This window comes from Lipophrys pholis (assembly GCF_963383615.2).
Source record: "Lipophrys pholis genome assembly, chromosome: 7".
NCBI lineage: Eukaryota > Metazoa > Chordata > Actinopteri > Blenniiformes > Blenniidae > Lipophrys > Lipophrys pholis.
The window spans coordinates 18,238,638-18,257,912 of NC_137638.1; the positions used below are offsets into that span (position 1 = coordinate 18,238,638).

At 41.5% G+C, this 19,275-nt stretch overlaps 2 protein-coding genes across 2 annotated transcripts; one reads left to right on the plus strand and one right to left on the minus strand.

Annotated features, from left to right (window-relative positions):
- Nucleotides 1–4,470: 4,470 nt before the first annotated feature.
- LOC308112071 (D-amino-acid oxidase-like) lies at nt 4,471–11,288 on the plus strand. Its single transcript, XM_080467281.1, has 11 exons — nt 4,471–4,589; nt 5,637–5,837; nt 5,919–6,033; nt 6,658–6,734; nt 7,082–7,147; nt 7,533–7,587; nt 7,873–7,977; nt 8,081–8,163; nt 8,964–9,081; nt 9,454–9,552; nt 9,750–11,288. Exons 2-11 carry the CDS (start codon nt 5,644–5,646, stop codon nt 9,873–9,875), a joined length of 1,038 nt encoding a protein of 345 aa, XP_080323407.1. The 5' UTR covers nt 4,471–4,589; nt 5,637–5,643; the 3' UTR covers nt 9,876–11,288.
- svopa (SV2 related protein a) lies at nt 10,700–18,883 on the minus strand. Its single transcript, XM_080467274.1, has 16 exons — nt 18,625–18,883; nt 17,292–17,452; nt 17,094–17,179; nt 16,888–16,986; nt 15,901–15,972; nt 15,545–15,669; nt 15,400–15,463; nt 15,193–15,318; nt 14,965–15,093; nt 14,790–14,863; nt 14,619–14,695; nt 14,383–14,487; nt 13,199–13,310; nt 13,034–13,115; nt 12,511–12,600; nt 10,700–12,411 (listed from the first exon to the last, which is right to left on the minus strand). Exons 1-16 carry the CDS (start codon nt 18,657–18,659, stop codon nt 12,205–12,207), a joined length of 1,644 nt encoding a protein of 547 aa, XP_080323400.1. The 5' UTR covers nt 18,660–18,883; the 3' UTR covers nt 10,700–12,204.
- Nucleotides 18,884–19,275: the final 392 nt, after the last annotated feature.

Sequence of the window (19,275 nt, forward strand, 5' to 3'; positions counted from 1 at the left end):
TATGATGATTCTTATTATTCTTATTCTTATTATCATTATTCTTATTATATCTAATGTGCAAACTGCTGCATTTTGGATGGCCTAAATGTGTTCAAAATGACATGAAAATATATGCACACATCAGAAGTGGTGAACCATTTTTAATCTTATGGTCATTGCGCATGTGTCTGGCAAAATGGCTCCATAGGGCCCCCTACATCGTTTTCACATTTGTAACATCTAAAACGGGCAAGACGTTAAACATGTTTCACCTATGTCCAAGAAATTTGGTAGACATACAGTATACAGTGCGTTGAGCCGCACAAAAATTGTTATTGACACCCATACTCGAACCCAACAGGAACAGGCGGTCTGCCATCTCTGAGGAGATCATGCGAGGGAAACACATGAGAAAGCAGGAGGAGCAAACCAGAGGTGCAGCGGATGAGGTCTCGCCACAGAACGGGACTCCTGCTGCTCCTCTCAAGAGGAAGCTTCCTGCTAAAATCGTCGTTTCATCAGCGAGATCCTCTACAGCTCCAGTCCCAGAACCCCCCAAGAAGAGCCCCGTTCGTAAACCTGCTGTCAAATCAGAGAACGCTTCACCGTCAGCAGTTGCAGCCGTGGCCTCGATCCCAGTGAAGCTCAAGTCTTCTCCACAGACATCCGACGCCAAGTCCCAAAGAAAGAACCTGAGGACCTCTGCACAACCCAGAGCTGCTCCTCGGGATCCTCCTGCAGGAGCTCCGGACATAACGACCAAGCCCTCTGTGGACACCAAAGGTATTCTTTTCCCTACGACTTCTGCAACAAAGACAGAGAAGACTTCCAGTGTACCAACAAATCGGCAGCTGAATGAAAAAATGTGATATGAGATGAAAAAATGAGATGAGAACCTTGCACTGCACTCTTTAGGTCCCCTCCTACACACAACAACTGGCTAAAGGAGGTCCTAACCCACACTAAACCGGAAAAGATTTGATTTTCACTCACAAACTGAAGTTCTGTTTTCAATTAAACCTGGTAACCCTTTATAAAACACCTGTTCAACACTATTATTGACCCGGAAACTAACTAGATGCCCCTCCACCCTCTCTGTCTATTTTCTGTATGTCTCCTTCCATTGTTTTTTTTCTCTTCACTATTTAGGTCTTAACTTTTCTGTCCAATTCTGTTTTTTTTTTTTTTTTATTAATCAATTTATTTTTTATCTTTTTATTTGTGTTCCTTATTTAGTTGTGTCCTGAATAAAGTTTTCACTACAGGATGGGAAAGGACAAAGGCCAATCTTGGACTTTACTATGGATGTAGAAGCAGTTGGGCTCAATTGATACGGCCTCTATGTCTTTATGTTTTCTATTCCCAACATGTATTACGTTGATTGACCCTCCTACATTTCAACCCATTCACTTATACACATTTTTCATTTGTTGCAAAAAAAAAAGAAAGAAGGGAAAACACTAATAAAAAAAGATTTAAAAAAAGAAAACATTTGATAAACTCTGCTTTTATTGTCCAGTGCGACCCAAACTGAAAGTGAAGCCGTCGGTCATGAAGCCAATGGTGCAGCTGAAGCCGGGGAAGAAGAGAGGAGCCAAACGATCAGCTGTGGCTGTGCTGAAACCTCTGGACAGCTCCTCCACGCTGCAGGAGACAGCATGCAGATACTCTCAGGTAGGGCCAACACACTTTTCATTACTTACTTTTTACGCCAAAGAGGCCTGTGCCTTCCCCCAGAGGTATGAGTCCAACACCTGTTCCATACCTGTTCAATACCGACCCTATAGACCTTTAATACCCGTCAAGCCAGCTCTGCTCTCAACACACTCCAACTTCACAAACAATATTAAAAATAATACTTATCTAAAAGCACACAACTTTTACTAGATAATGAACACTGCAGAGTGCTAACACTCCAGACCTCCTGTCTGACCCCGTCATCACACCATCAAAATTTGGTCTTCGTCAAACTTACCCATATACTTACATCTTTTCAGTCTTCATACTCTTCAAAACACAAAGACACACCCTTACATACATCCAACACACATATAGGGCAGGGGAAGGGCGGGAGACGTGGCTCCCCCCAGCACCTCCCGCTGGGGTCCCGCCCCGGCCCGGGGTGAGTGCGGCTGGGATGCGGGGGGCGCGCTCCCTCGGGCATGGCGCTCGTGGGGGGGCTGGGGCGCGGTGCTCCTTCTCCATTTGCTGTTGGATTAGTGGAGGTTGGGACACCGCGGTGGCCGGGTGGGGGCCCGGCCGGCGGCCTGGGGGGGCGAGAGTCATCACTCCCCCACCGTCCCGTGTGTGTGTGTGTGTGTGTGTGTGTGTGTGTGTGCCCGTCTGCGTCTGCGTCTGCGTCAGGGGTGGGTGTCTGTGGGGGGTGGGTCAGGGGTTGGGTATTTCAATTAAAACCGGGGGGGAGGATCATGGGGCGGGTGGGATATGAGGCTCCTGGGGGTGTAGAGTTGACTGTCCTCCGACCGGGGCCTGCGCCGGCCTTCGCTTTCCTGGGTCTGGGGGCGGGGCTGGTCCGGGGCGCGGCGGCTGGGGCCGTCTCTGCCTTGCCGGGTTGGGGGGGGGCGGTGGGTGGGCCTGTTCCCGGGGGTGCGGCGGGACTCGCCGCCGGGGTTGGGGGGGCTCTCGACCCGCTCGGCCCGGGGGCCCTGCTCCGGCCTTTTCTCGGCTTGGCGGCTTGGGTCGGGACCTGGGGCCCTGTGCCCTTTATCCTTCTCTTGTGGGCCCCTCTTGCCTGGGGGGGATTCCTCTCTGCATTCTCCGTCGGGTGCTTTTTGGGCGGGGACGTGGCTCTCTGGGGTGGTTCGCTGGGGTCTCCCCGGGCCTGGGGGGCTTCCGTCTGCCGGGGTGGCGGTGTCCGGGCCCGATGGCCTCGGACCCCGGGGTCTCGCCACGGGTCCTCCCACAGCAGTTCCGGTCCCACCCAGTGGACAAACCACACACACACACACACACACACACACACACTTCCACTCCTCACGAAAGGTGCTTCTGAAGTTGCTTGTTCTCTATCATCATTTGCTCAAACTTTAAAAATCATGTTCCTCTTTTGTTGTCACCTCTTTGTTAATTCATGTTCCTGCTTCACGTTACTGTCTAGATAGAGCTGCTCAGGCTGGTTAATCTAAGAAATCATTTTACTGTCTAGATAGAGCAGCTCAGGCTGGTTTAATCCAAAAACAGTTGGAAAATATTTGGATCAGTGTGATAACTGCAAATAATATATGGAGCACAACAAGGATATTGTATGTTATCCCCCTACCCCCTCCCCCCTCCTCCCTCCTCCCTCAACCTTTTTCTCTCTTTTCTCTTCTCTCTCTCTTTGAGCGTTCCCCCCCGGTCGTGTACGGCAAAAGAAAGAGAAAAAAAGAAAAAAAAGGAAAGAAAAAAAAAAAAAAAAAAAAAAAAAGTACAAAATGTGAATATTTTATTGTCGAAATTGTTTTTTTTAAAGATTGATGACTTTGTAATGATTTTGAATGAAGTGTAAACTGTACTGAAACATCAGCTGGGATGGTCCAAACAAGGCAAAACCTTAATGATTCAGAAGTTAAAATTTTTTGCTTTTTATAATACCAGCATATTACAGAAACCCCATTCTTTCATTTATCAAGGCTACAGAAAACCTGTTTCTCAAAAAGGCTTTCATTCTGTTCCATTCTTATTGTACTACTTTGTTTCATATATTGAAATTGACCTCCAAATAAATGTTACCATCCCACTTGAAAACATGTTTATATACATAATGGTACATTCCAAAATACCATGGTGTACAGCATTGTTATGTCAAAAAATATTCTGGCACTGTTAAAAATAGTGTGCTAATGTCCAAGACACCATGATGTTTTATATGTTTCTATGAAATATAACTATATAAGGTAATGTTGTATAACATGTAGTATAACTCTGTGTACCCTGTGTCAAGAGGCTACTGTTATTCTATCTAGTTCACAGTAATATATAACAAATCCAATTATGGAAAATTAAAGCAATTTTATGGTTTGCTCTTCCAAATGTTTTCCACAGGTTGAAGTATTCTGACACTACAGCATTGAAGTGAGCAACACGTGCTGGATTTTAATGCCACCACTGAGCTTGTGATCTCAAGTTCGCTGGTTCGAACACCAGTGGTGAGGTTTTGTCACTGGCCAAGGCCATTGAACCCGCCTGTTTCATGGGTGTGTAGTTAAAGTTAACTATTAATAGGATACATCAGAAACAGAGAAAGTGTTCCTCAATAAGAATTCTGCTTGTTTTCTCAGTTGCAATTTCCTGATCAAGCCTAAGGAAACACTGATGGTTAATGGAGCAAATCTTGGACAACACTTTGCTGAAACCTTTCTCATTACCTGCATGTGCAGTTTGTTATCATGCGCGAGGTCATAAACTGCTGATTTACAGTTACAAGGTAGTTTTTCGAGTTGGTTTGCACTCTGCTTCTCGGACACCATAGTTGCCATTGATCCTACAGTCCTTGAACGCACCGCACAGAAGAACTGCAGGCTCCTCCCTCCGCTGCTGTCAGCTGGAACCCGAGTTGTTGTTGAAGACTTCACAAACTCATCAAGAAACTGCAGGACATCATTGACGAGGTAAGGGGAACTACAGTTTTCAGAGAAATACATATCCAACCTATCCATTTTATCGTGCAAAGGTTCCACTTACTGTAAACCTAGCTTTTTATAGTATTAGGACCTGCAAGCACTTATTATTGTGCATGCATGCGTGCACGATTCAGCTGTTGTTTGGCAGAAGAAGAAAAACATTCCTATTTTCTAAACATTACCTATCAGATGTTTATCTCTGAATTTCCAATTTAAAAAACTTTAGACAAGTCGAAAGCAAATTGATTATTAATTGGTTAGAGGTGTAGTGGTTGTTTCTTTCTCCTCACAGTGAAAATATCATGAGTTTGAATCTGAGCCTGGGGTTTCTCTCTGTGGTGTCTGCATGTCCTCTTTGTGTGTGAGGTCTCTTTGGGTACTCTGGTTTCAATCCACAGTCCAAAAACATGAACCACCTAGTTACATGGGGTTAACAAGTGGTTCCGAGTTGCCCGTGAGTGTGCATGTGGTTATTTTTCTCAGTGTGTTTAACCTGTCAAGGTAGGACTGGCTCGAATCTCTCCAATCTGGACTGGATAGAGTGGCGTGCAGTCATGTGAAAAAATGAGAACAGCCCATTATATGTTCAGTTCTTTATCAAGAAATGCTCACATATTGATGTCTAATCTTGTTTTTATTCATCTCTGGAAAAGAAAGTGATTTTAATTCCATGTAAATGAGATTGTTTCTCTCATTAAACAAACGATATCTCCAAAAATACAGATTCGAACTGAGGAAAAAATTAGGACACCCTACCTACCAGTAGCTACCCCCTGTGCCTTAAATAACTAGTCCTGTGATGACTTTATAGGGTTTTGGAGACTTGTTACTGTTAAAAAGACCCCAGTTATTCAAATAAGTCTCTTTACCATGAAAAAAAACATCAAGAAAAATATGTAATGCAGAATACTAGTTTTCAAATGTTAAAATAAAGATTACAGCACGGCTGAACAGTGATCTCAATGGTTGTATCCTTTACATGTCGGGTTTTATTTTCATTCTGGCTGACGTGGCTCGGTGTGTGTGACATGTTAGTGCAGACATGCGGGTGGCAGTGATTGGAGCCGGAGTCATCGGCCTGTCAACAGCTCAGAGCATCTATGAGCAGTTTCACTCGACTGTCAATCCGCTGACCATTGAGGTGTACGCAGACCGTTTCACTCCACTGACCACCAGTGATGGAGCAGCGGGCTTCTGGCAGCCTTACCTCTATGATAAAGGCAACATCCAGGAGACGTAAGTACAGTCTCTGATTCCAATCTGTATCCACAAAAACTGACCTGCACATTAACCCTTACACTGTGTGCTCATCTTTAGGAAATGGAATAAGGAGACCTTTGACTACTTGCTGGGCTTCCTCAAGTCACCAGAGTGTGTAAACATGGGTATATTCCTCCAGTCTGGCTTCAACGTCTGTGATGAACCAGCAGCTGTGAGTACGGTAGTTGCTCCTGGGAAAGGCTCAGTAAGTTTGATGGCAACATAGGTTGTACAAGACTTTTACAACTGAGAACAAACGTCCTGTGGACTTAAAAGTACATTTACAGTGTAACTTTAAAAAAGAAAAACCCCAGAAATGACTTAATTACACAGCAGTGCACTATTTGATTTAAACAAGGTGTATTTGTTTGAGAACATATTGGGCTACAACTTTAGGATCCAACATATTTCCATTCTGGCCTGTGAGAAGGTTTTGAAAAGTCACAAGAAAACCATTTAAAGAATCAACTTGCTTAGAATTGTTCTTTTAATTCAATAAATGGAGACTTCTTTTTCCCCCAACCTGCTCACAGATATCCGGAGTCCAATATCTATAAGTTATTGTGCTTCTATTTTACTGATTCAGCCAACAATTGTCGGTGGCCCAGGATCTAAAGTGAGTTTCACGCCAAAGGACAGGAGCTTTGTCAAGATGCACAAAGGACTATTGCGGATTGTAATTGGGACAGACTAAAAGAGAGACCTGACTTAGGGTTGTGTTTACTCTCAGGGAGTTTTTTTATTTTTTTTTATTGCAGTGGCCACATTAGTAGTGAGTTTCTTTTTCTGATTGCAGGATCCTTCATTCAAAGACACAGTCCTTGGATTCAGACAACTTACAGAGCGAGAGCTGCAGATGTTTCCTGGTTATAAGTAAGTTCTCAGTGAAGCTGATGTGACGGTAAAACACTCGAGGAGTATGAACTTGTGAACACACAAATATGGAAATTTAGTCAGGACTCAATCCAACATGCAGAGAAAACCCACTGGGAGAAAAAGCTCCACACAGAAAGGCAAGAGGTGGGTTCAGCGCTCAGAGTCCACCTTGTATAATATCTATGAAAGAAACTACCTACCTATTTATATGAATCTGCAACTTATGCCCTGCGCATTATCAGTGTTCAGGAATATTGAAGGGTTCCTTTAAAAAAAAAAAAAAAAGTTATTTATATAATCAGCTTTTAAACTCTAATGGGTGTGTTTCTTTTCTGTGTGTGCAGGTTTGGATGGTTCAACACTTCTCTCATGGTGGAAGGGAAAACATATCTACCTTGGCTGATGAAGTGGTGAGTGATTAACTTTTATATTGCCAAATGAAAACACTTCGCTGAGTCAGGTTAAGATTGGATTTATCTTTTGTGTTCACTGCAGGTTCTCTGTGCACATGCTATTATTCACCGGTTTCACATTTCCGTTGCCAAAAAAAGTAATTTTGTACAGAGAGGAGACACGTTAGAGTAAACAGCTGCAGAATGATGGGAGTGACCTACAGTTGTATTCATTATTTTTTTGTTTGTCTACCTTCAGAGTGGAGTAAATAATTGAATGATCTTGGACCCAGTCTTGCTTGTTATACATTATTTTTGCTCACATGTTTAGGATCTAGGATTCTAAAGTCGGTGTCACTCTTTGAGGAAAAGTTTTCCTTCTGAAATGATTTCTTATTTTCAGGTTGCAGGAGAGGGGTGTGAAATTTCATCAGAAGAAAATAGAGTCTTTCAAAGAGGTTAGTTATGGATTCTTAAAGCATTTTTACATGTTTCACTATTCTATTTTTTTAACATAATGGCCAGTACAAGAGCTGTGTTATATTCTATCAACAGACAGAGCATAGGTGGAGAGTTGTTACTCGTCTCATGTCGGTCTAGTTTAAACTGACCTATGGATCCTTTATCTAGCCGAGTTGTTAGTGATTAAAAATCTCTGGCCCTCAATACAGCTTTAACACACCAGCTGCCTCACTGTCTTCTTTTTTTGCTTGTGCCATAATCTTATCTTTCACTATCAACAGTTGGCTGAGACTGGAGCTGACGTCATCATAAACTGTAGTGGGATGAGATCAGGAGAACTCCAGCAGGACCCAGAGATGAAACCAGGCCGCGGTCAGATAGTGAAGGTGAGACGAGGCTGCGTCTACTCTCTGTTAATAGATCATATCGAAAGCTATGAAACTTATCAGGGAAAGGTTATTTGTTTTTGTCGTATCGCTCCCGTTTTAGGTGGAGGCCCCATGGTTGAAGCACTGGATTATTACTCACGCATTTTCCAAAGGAACCTACAATTCTCCATACATCATTCCAGGGTAGTGCTACTCATACAAGACGATAATCTGTAATATTTCTGACCAACGAAGCAGTTTTTGCGATGTTCAGATAAAATTTGTCTGGAGCCACAATACATGTTGATTATCAGCAGTGAAGGGGAAAAAAAAGGCCTTTCCATGCTAAGAATTGACGGTGCATTTATGAAGTGTTATAGTTTTAGCCATTTTAAATATTTTAAAGCTATTTCTAGCCGCTGTGCATCTCCTATTGGTTAGAACACTCTTAGCCATATCAGCGATTTCAACCTTTTAATTTTTTTTTTACTGTTTTTATTGTTTTTTAATCACCTGCAATTTTAGCCGTTTCTCCTGTTTTGGTTGCTGTGTTGCTTTTTCGAGTAGTTTTGGCTGTTCTATCAGTTTTTAGCAATCCTGGCTGTTTTTGTATTTTTGGAAAAAAATTGTCTGGTATGCACACAAAAAAACTCAATGTTTATTGACATAGACTTTTCTGAAAGCTTGACGGAGCGAATACAGAGAGGCTGAAGAGCCGGTTATGGCCTCAGGTTGAAGACCTCTGATCTCCATACTAGTAGATTTATTTTGTTCCATATGACGCATGTTACCCTGCAATGTTACTTCGTATGATGTATGATTTTGACACTGTGGCACTTTGTATATTTAACTGAAATAGACAATGAGCTGAATGGACCGGATTAAAAAGACGTGTAGCAACTTTGCTCCAGATTTTATTTGTCTGGATAATGTTATTTTTAAAAAATTCTGTTGCACGATAGGCTGTCGCTGCAGTGGTCACATTCTGTCATTTGTATCTTCAGGAGTCGCCTTGTGACAGTTGGTGGAACTTTCCAGTTGGGAAACTGGAGTGAACAGAACAACTCCATTGATCACAAGAACATCTGGGAAGCTGCCTGCAAGCTCGAGCCCAGTCTCAAGGTGAGACGATAACATGAGGCCATAAACAGGTGTTAGGCCATCGTATGTGATTAATCATTAACAGGAAGGGTTTTAGTATTGCGAAAATATATTTTACATTTATTATGCATAAAACTTTGTGTTCCGTCTGGTTTAGTGTGAGGGACTTAGATTTAAATCTCAGTTCTGGTAGGAAGGACGTGTGAAAACTCAGTCCTCAGACTTGACAACAATAATAATTTAGAGCCAAACTTTAAAAAAAAAAAAAAAAAAAAAAAAAAAAAAACATCAGCACACAATGCAGGTATTTAATAGTTTTTGTATTTCTTAGGCTTTTTATGTAAATAATTATTTTTTTTTTTTTTGTGTGTGATTTATTTCTTTAAACCTCAGCATGCCAGAATAGTAGAAGACTGGACTGGCCTCAGGCCTGCTCGAAGCAAAGTCCGCCTGCAGAGGGAGACCATACAATCTGATGGAACTAAAATAGAGGTAAACTTCATGTGAACGTCCTCTGATCCAGTGATATCTTGCTCCTTATAACCATTTCTATATAGCTTTATATTTACAAATGGCACGTCTGTTGCACTGAGGAGTGGCGCAGTGAATGTTATTGATCAATGCATACACATAGAATTAGTATGAATTTTGTTCAGTGCATCTTTGAAAACATTGTGATACTCTTTCAGGTGATACACAACTACGGCCATGGGGGTTTTGGACTCACCATTCATCGGGGCTGCGCCCAGGAGGCAGCGAGGCTCTTTGGTCAAATAGCTGAACAAAAAGGCAAACGTCCAAAAGCCCGCCTGTGAATATGGCTTTAGCTATAGTGATTACTGCACTACTTTTCCAAATCCCGACTTCAGTTCTTATATATACTGAAGCTAACGTAGAAGTTTATTTAATTCCACATCAGAAAATAACTACTGAAGTCGTATGATAAATGCATTCAACACCTGCTCCAACTAAAATTTTGTTAGCTGGCCTTCCTTCCTATAAATGGATCTTCTCTGGGTGCTGGCGTCTGCAGACCACAGCTCATTATGCAATTTAAATTCTCTGGTAGTGTTAGATTTAATGGGGAGCGAGGGATCAACAGTAAAACATGTCTTTACACTGACTGCCTTCCTCAAGGAAGTTTTATTACCTTTACTCAGAGAAGAGATTACGTTGAATCGTCTGATAAATACCTGGTGCCTGTACATGTCCAGTAAATGGAGCTGAATCTTCTACCTATCTGCCCGACCTCCATTCTCCTCTCCTGAAAACATCTGACATTATCACCTACAGTACATGCCAATTATTATCAAAGGTCACTTTCATTATTATTATAAACACCAAGTCACACTTTCTTTAACAAGACTTTAAAACAAGACATAGTAAGGAGCAGTGGAAAAAAGCTATATAAGTGAAATCTATTTACCATTTAGCCTTGCTCTGGAGGGGTCACGACTATAAAAGCGGCATAAAATACATTTACGGTGAAAGACTACACAATGCTTGCTACAAATGGGCATTATTATATAAGAGATGGCCCATCAATAGACAGGAAAGAATTATGTAGTAATTGTAATGATAATACCTGGTAAACAGCTTAGTGATTCACAATAACAGATTGAATCCACTTCATCTTTTTGAAAGATAATTTACTATAGTACACATGTATATCCAGTGCATTGACAGGAATCTGTGTACACCGACACTTAATGCAGCTCCATATCTCAAACACTGGTAAATAATGAGATGGCTTTCTGGACCTGTGGTAGTCCATTTCTTTATTACAAAAATTAAACACAATAAAATAAAAAAAACTTTGCTGAGTGCATTATTTGTAGGGTCAACTCAGTCTCCACATCACCTCCATTACAATCAAAGCAAAGACAACAACTAAATCAGGAATTTTACCATTATGTACAGAAAGACCAACTGTGACATCATGATGAAATGCATGTCTTTGTCCCTGTGAACGTGTGATCCAGCATGGTTAATAGTTTATGACATCATGTTAATGTAATGTTACAGATTAACGTGAAACCTTGCTGAATAGGCTTACACAGATTTTCATAATAGTAATGCTCAGATTTAAATTTCCTAATACTTAAATGTTTATAGTGTCATCGATCGCAGCCCAGGACCTTGGGACTTTTTCCCGTCTGTGTAATAATTTTATAGTATTGTATATGTGACTAATGTTTTCATACTCTATTAAATGTGTCTGCAGATTTGACTGTATTTTTTTTTGATGTGACACATAATGATCAATATATGAGGGAACACTATCATAATTACAAGAGTAGTTAATTACCTGTTTTTTCTGCATCGATAGGAAATAAACAAGCTCCTGTGAAAAAACCCTGAATGAAGGGAAAACATAACTCAGGATTTAAAAACAAGGCTTATTGTAGGTGAGAGTCCTTGACTTGGAGCACAGTACGTCCTCTCACCCTGACAGCAGCTCATGGTAAAAAAACAACCTCCGACTTTATCCTAATGTTCTTCTCATCTGATCGTCTGAAATCATCCTTTACTCCAAGAAAGCAATTTTAAAGAAGCACAGTTTGTAATTGTATTTCAGCAGGAAGTTTGTGTGCATAAGATGATGCTGTTTTTTTATATAAGCATCTATGCCTGATATGCTTATTGAAGCAGCTTTTCTCATAAGCTTAAGAGCAGCTCAACACACTGACTAGGTAGTTTTAGTCCTTTTTGAAAAGAAGATAGTTGTTTGAACTCTTAACATTCCCCTCCTTTTTTTACACCCCCTTTCTTTTCTTGCTTTAGAAAAGCAGGATTTAAATACGTTGGCTGTAATCGAATACAGACTTCTTAAGGAAATCTTGCCACTGTGTTCAATATTTGCTCTTGCACTGATGTAGGTTTTTTTCTCTCTCTCCAGTCACCCTGTATGCACTTGTACAGAGGCAATCCTGTGACAGCGATGGTGTTTTGAGACTATAAATACAGTGACATGTAAAAACATAGTGCTGCCTGGCTCTCTGAAGCCACTGTGGTATCTACACTGAAGAATCACAGGAGGGGGCCGGCGAAGGACAGGGACAGCTGGTTGAACTTTCTTAGCACCGTTTGTCTCTTTTTCTTCACTGCGGCCACCTGTTGGTTTGTGCTGCAGCCAACATTCCTTCAGCCCTGGGGGGCGGAGTTGGACTGTTCTCCTGTGCTGTGGGGGGAGGCACGACCCTTCATCTCCTGTCCCCACTCCCGGTGGCTGGACTCCTGCAGGCCCCGGCCAGTCGTCTCAATCGGCAGCGCACAGGAGGCGATGCAAGCAAAGAGGCAGCAGCAGCAGTATACTGAGAGAGCCAGGTACACCGAGTACTCCAACATCACCTGCAGAACGAAGCCCAGGAACCAACATAACACATCAGATTGGTGATCCTCTCACTCTCTCAATGCTGCGCTGTGGTGAAACTGGTAGGTGAGTGATACCTGAGCAACAAATGGTGTGATGAGGGCCCCAACTCTGGCCATTCCACTGCTCATTCCTAAACCTAAAGCCCTTGTTGCTGTTGGGTAAACCTGCAGAGTTTACACACGCAGAGGGCAATCAGCGAAAGATGGACATAATTATACACAATGACACCAATTATCTGCACATGCATGTCTGTCGATGGTGGAAAGAAAACCCAAGCAGAGACCCCAACCCTGATCCTTCACAGTCGCTCATTCATGTGCACACACACCGAGGGCGAGCAAGGTGCTCGCACACCATTGAGGATACTTTGAATTTCATTGTCAGCCCCAAGGGCAGTTTGACACAAAGGCATGCACTATCTGAGCCACAGCCATACATATTAGGCACGCATACACTTTAGGAGTAAAACTAATGTTTTGCTGTGTACAGAGGAGGCTTTTTTTTAATTAGTTGTGATCTTTATGTGTGTATTGATCTGAGCAACCGCTAAACTGTTATAATTTTATAGAATACTCGAGTAAATTGTGACCGTCTTACCTCTGGGGTATATACGTAGGCGGCCTGGAATCCCCCGGCAATAAAGGCTCTGGCGATGAATATCAGCACGGTCATTGACAATCTGTGAGAGATAAACCAACGTGAGGAAGTGTGGATGAACAGAGGATCTACATTTAATAAATCATTTAAATGATGGCACCTCACCTCCCAACACAGCCATAGAGGGGAATGATGCACAGAGAAAAGACAAGGAAACACAAAGCCATGGTCTTCCTCCTTCCTAATCGATCAATAGCCCACAGTGTCACCAGCAGTCCTACAGTACATCAAGATAAATGGTTACTTTCTACTCGAGCATCATGTTTACACAATATTGAAGTTACTTTGTGACGTCAATCCACAGATTAAAAGTCTCATAAACACGTTCAGTTTCATTTCAAGTCTATCATCAAATATGAAGCCGTTAAAATGGGGTTGTAGTTAATCTTGTTATTGACTTGAAGATACTGGGAGATAAAATCTCTATGAGGGATATGTCCACACATTATGGTTCACACAGGTTGGCTGAGTAATTTAACTTATCTACTGAGATCAAACTGCACAGGGATTTTTTTTCTTATTAATTTCTATCACAGTAATCAAAATTAATGGATTATATGAGTGGAATTTGTGGTATTGTTTCAGTTGTTTAAGGGGAGTGGAAGATATACGATTGATACAAATGACTCAAAAAGTTTGATTGTATTAGTTTAGTGTGTCAAATAAAGTATTGGTCTACGCCGTCCACTGCCTTCATAAAGGCAATACATGAAATACAAAAATTTATTTTAAAAATGTGTAAATATTAGGCAAAAATAAATACATATGCCTAAATAAAACCAACGAATAAATATGATAATTACTGGAGCAGGTACAGACAAAGATGAACCACTCATTAGGAACTGGAATGTTTTTCATGTGAAGAATTATTAGAATAAATCTGAAATCTCTGAAGGTAAATGTTACTACGGTGTAATTCTAAAAAAAAAAAAAAAGCAAAGAAAATTACATTATATAGTGATAACAGAAAAATATATCCGTTTACATTATACTGCATCTTTTGCCATTTTTGCAGACTGAAAAAAACCCACATTCCAAATGCAAAAATATTTGTATCACGAAAGCCGCAGGACGTGCGGAATATTTTTGGGAATGGCTCTTGTCTAAAAGTGAGATGAGAGGTGAAACTTCTGGTCGCTTACTGGTGAAACACCCAGTTGCCTGCCTGATACAAATGGAAATTCCAAACCCTGAACAACTGTGACAGTCAATGGTCACAGTGACAAAAAAGCTCCAATTATCAGAAGAAACAGGGAGAAGGTTGGATGATGTGTTTAAGTGATCTGTACCTGGGAATTCAGATAAGGTAGTCCACAACAGGTCTTTATAGTCGTCAGTATTCAGGTATTTACACTCCAAGCTGCACCGGAGCTCCTTTTTATTACCTTTGATCACTAGAGGGAGATATCAGACAACAAACATGGTCATGCATGCCTCAGCGCTTCAGTCCCACTGCCTGTAAAGTATTTCTTATGCTCTTTTAACACATGTATGCATCTCTAGCACCTGAGATTCTCTGACTTACTTCCACATGCACCTCCTTCCTGAAATAACTCTGTCGTAAGCAGAACCAATCCATAGTATGCGAAGGCATTTGCAAACCTGAAAACTCCAGAAATTAGAACCATGCTTAATTCACATTAAGAAATAACATAAAATGCAGGATCAGTGCACAACTTTGATAAGAGATATTCACCAAATGAACCACAGCAAAACTGTGGTACAACGAAAGTGTGAAGAAAACAGGTCTCGAATCTTCCCGCGATCCTCCTATTTGTGAAGAACAGATGATAATGTGCGAGAGGGTTACTCCTAGATGCTGGCTAAAATACATTCAGAGCATGCGTGAGTCCTGCAGAAGCAGACCACACCTGTCTGGCAGCGATTAGCTTTCCCAGAGGCATAGCAGCTCCATTTTCTCTGGCGATCCGCTTCAGTGTGGCCAGAGCCTTTTCCTGATTTCCTGTCAGCACATCATATCGAGCACTCTCTGGCAGCCACTGTTCCCAAACCCCAGAATAAAAAAAATACGAAATGCGTTACCAAATAACAATGTGAGCTGTTTTGCCTTTGTTCAAAAATTATGAGACGATACTTACAAAGCACAAAATTGCAAATATGAAAAGAGGAATGGTGGAAAGGCCGAGCAGCCAACGCCAGCCCAGAGTGGGCATCACCATGATGGCTAAGAGAACCTCAAAGACGGTACCCAGAGCCCAAAATATCTGCAACAGCAATAAATGTAAGCTTCAAGAGGGAAAGAATCTCTGTGTCAAAAATATTTGAAATGATACAGTGCATCATACCTCAATCAGCAGGATACACGTGGCTCTAGACTTCATTGGCAGAAATTCAGCATACAGTGTCACCCTGACAAAGTAAGGACACTTCTCAGTTTCTACAATATTGTTGAATGCTGCATTTGTGTAAAACAAAATGAGTGTCACTTACGATTGTGGTGCTCCTCCAATGCCAAAACCCACTAGAGCCCGAAGGACAAGGATCCACCAGTAAATCGGTGCAAATGCGCTCAAAATGCCATAGAACATGGTCCACAATACACTCATCTTCAGACCCTGTGGGTGCATATCATCACAACAAACCAAGCTGCTAAATAAATACGAAGGATTACACTTTTTCCTTAATGCACAGATTATCTCCTCCTCATGAAGGCTCAACTCTCTGCCATAGATTACAAATAGAAATACAATCATTTCAATCACGATTTAACTATTACAACTCAGATTTTTTTTTTCTTTTAAAAACCCATACTTTTCTATGTCTAAGTTGAGAATCATAAAACTTACTGTCTTTCTTCCATATCTGTCAGATATGTTTCCCCAAAGAGAAGAGCTGATCATCATCCCAATGAACACTGCCTGGATGGGTAAATGATAGAAAATGGGTGTATGTCAGTAGGACTGCTCATGTTTCATCAGCTCTGAAAAGGCACATGATTCAAATGCTGCACAGTCTCTCCTACAGGCTCTAAAACTGCAGGCTGAATTTGCAGTAACATTTGACTAAAGAGTTCATATTTTAGAGTTGACTGGTATTGTATAAATGTCCATGGTCTACACATACAACTACTTCATGTGAATTTTTCATATATTTCCTAATTACAATACATTCTCACTTGAATAGATACTTTTTTCTAAACCTTGATGTTGCTTTTGCTTGATTTCTGGAATTTGCTAAATTCTTTCTTTACACTGCTTATAGAATCCCATACACTCACAAATAACACATTATATTGTACCATAGTAGCACTAAATTTATAAGATTTATTTTTTCTAAATGTGAAATGGTAAAAACGGTAATTTTTACAAATTTTACAGCCAAATAAAGAAGTTTATTCAAATCTCAAAAGTAAAAGAAAATTAAGTGTACATCACCAACACTACAGGGATGGAATTTGCACGTCTTTCAATCACTGCCCTATAAAATATTTAACATGACATTGCACTAAAACATATATTTTCTTTAGAATTAATCTAATTTCTGCTCAGTTTGTGAAAACTCCTCGTAATGTGTACTGTTTAATACTTTCACCCACACTTGAATATAGTCTACAGTAATCCACACCACTTGTAACTTCTTTGAAGGTAAACGCATTTATTGCTGCAACACAAATCTAATGACATCAAAAAGTGGGCTTCAACTCGTCCACATGGTGCTGATTGTTAAGTACAATCACTGATTGAAACCATCACTGAGAATCTAATTTGTAGCTAGCGGGATGATCATAAAGCACAGTGTGCAAGAGCAGGCAGCAGGTAATATGGAACCATTACCGATGTAAGCAGTGCCACCTCCAGGCTTGGTAACCTCCACTCACAGTGAAGCTGTGGCGCCAAGATGCTGAGGATCATCATTTCCATCGCATCGGCCATCTGAGCAAATGGAAAACACAGAGACACTTTGTAAATCAGCAAAAGGCTTGCACTAGCAGTGACAACTGACTGCGTAATGTTTTGGTAAATTATAGCCCATTCCTCACCCACGCTAGACCAGTGAGGATGGAGAGTTTCCATTGAAATGTCCCGAAGCCTATGGCTTCCACAGCATCTTCTATCATGAATGTGTCTGAAGGAAAGCAAAAGATATGAATCTTTAAATGCCCATACTAATCCAAATAAAGCCAAATAGTAAATTAAAACATTTTTGGGGAGAGAGATGAAGTCCTGTAATACTGTACCATCAGTCGGATTAGCAAACTCTCGAGGTACAGGAGCTGCCCCGGCAAGTGCCACAGACTCCAGATCAGTCTGCTCTGCAACCTTGACAACATCCTGCTCTCTGTTCTCCACATCTTCCTCTGAGTGTGTGCTCTCACCTGTACGACGGAAGCGGACCACACTATAGAATAAAAAAAGAGAGATTTTATACACATACATACATACATACAAGCTTATCTTCAATGTGGTGGGTCGGACGGAAGTTTTAGAGGATTTGTGCCTGGGCAAAACAAATGAGAGTCAGAGACTGTTGCCAAGGTGACATGTGTTTTTTCCTGGATGTGATTTTGTGAATGGGTGGTTTGTTATATTTCACATGGACAAACCAAGGGTGGTCAACTGGCAGCTTTGTAAACTCTCCTGCTTATCAACTGGCAAGCTTATGGAGCTGAAACCCCCGAAGATGCACATCATTTCTGCAGATTATTGACTCCACCTTCGTCCACATCCAGATAATTGATAGTTTTGTTTTGGACAAAAGGCTAAGCGACAGTAAGGAGACTGCCAGGAAGCGTTAATCACTGTAATTACATAATATAGCCTACTTGCAATGGGAATTATCAGTGCTACAGAAGGGTTTGTGGGGTGTCCGATGTCTTGTCTTTCAAAGCACCATAATTTCCATTCTTAGTCTACATACAAGTGAAGATGTAATTATCCAGCAGTGAGCTACTCGATAATAACAGTCTTTTCTCTCATGCCTATCATTCTACCTATCATATCATTCTATCATGAACTTGTGAGTTGCCCCTCCTCCCTTTCTTTTTAAAGTAATTTCAGTCATATTCAAGACTTGTTGACAGTTACAGAATATTGACATTATTTTGTTATTTATATTTGATCAATAATCCGATCTGGACTGTTATAAGCCAACAACGTGCGACGGGGTTGTAATAAATCGCATGTGGTACTGACTCATGACAGCCAACACAAAAACAGTGGAGGGGAAAACGTATGAGCTCTGAAATCACAACAAACCCATAACCTGATAATAAAAACCAGCAGATAGTTTTCTTTGGAAAAACCTCCCGACTGTAAAAATAAAAATAAAAACTGCACCACCCGGCAGAGCTCGAGAGTGGGCTGTTGATTTTTATTTCTCCAGAATTCACAAATGAGTGTTGGCAACAGCCGTGGCTGAGTGTTGCCCTTAACGCCTGCTGCTTTTGAAGAATGTCAGGCTATTTGCGGTCCAGCTAATCAAACTGGATGTGAAGCCGCGTGAGGGCGACGGGTCGGACAAACGTGCTGAAAATAGACAAACAAAACCGGATGTCATTGTCGTCTACTCACGGCAGCTGTCTCAGTTGGAACAGATCATCGTCCATTTTAGTGTTTTCTTGGCCGGCTCTCCGTGTTTGGCCTCATCGCCGTTCACATTATCTCACCGAGCAGCGCTTTCAGCACCGAGGAGAGCGACCTGCTCCGGGTGTGCGCCGGGAGCCAATGAGAAGCCGCGCGCTCACGGTCACGGCTCGAGACGCACGGAGAGGGAGAGCGTGCGGATCGGAGGAGCTCACGAGGAGCCCACACTGTTAATCAATGCAGGACTGATCACTCTGGCAGGAGGTTTTCTGACCCCCCCCCCCCCCCCCCCCCCAATAAAGCAAAACTGCACATTTCAGCGTGGTCTTCCATTGTGGCCACCGGAAGGCACACCTGTGCAATATTCATGCTTTCTAATCAGCATCTTGATATGCCACACCTGTGAGGTGGGATGGATTGTCTCGGCAAAGGAGAAGTGCTCACTAAACACAGATTCAGACAAATCTGTCAACAATATTTGAGGGAAAAAGGCCCTTTTGCATACATAGAAAAAGTCTTAGATCTTTGAGTTCAGCTCATGAATGAAGAGAGCAAAAACAAAAGTGTTGTGTTTATATTTTTGTTCAGTGTATGAAAATTACACTATATAGCCAAATTAGAAGAGGAATTTAAAAAAAA

What these genes read in the sequence shown, in the direction of transcription:
- svopa (XM_080467274.1), bottom strand. Translation starts at nt 18,659, where the DNA reads ATGGACGATGATCTGTTCCAACTGAGACAGCTGCC. An exon ending in GTTTGCTAATCCGACTGATG is followed by an intron (nt 17,180 to 17,291) that starts GTACAGTATTAC and finishes GCTTTCCTTCAG; the next exon opens with ACACATTCATGATAGAAGAT. An exon ending in GTTTTGCTGTGGTTCATTTG is followed by an intron (nt 14,696 to 14,789) that starts GTGAATATCTCT and finishes TGGAGTTTTCAG; the next exon opens with GTTTGCAAATGCCTTCGCAT.
- LOC308112071 (XM_080467281.1), top strand. Translation starts at nt 5,644, where the DNA reads ATGCGGGTGGCAGTGATTGGAGCCGGAGTCATCGGCCTGTCAACAGCT. An exon ending in AAATAGAGTCTTTCAAAGAG is followed by an intron (nt 7,588 to 7,872) that starts GTTAGTTATGGA and finishes CACTATCAACAG; the next exon opens with TTGGCTGAGACTGGAGCTGA. An exon ending in AGCTCGAGCCCAGTCTCAAG is followed by an intron (nt 9,082 to 9,453) that starts GTGAGACGATAA and finishes TTTAAACCTCAG; the next exon opens with CATGCCAGAATAGTAGAAGA.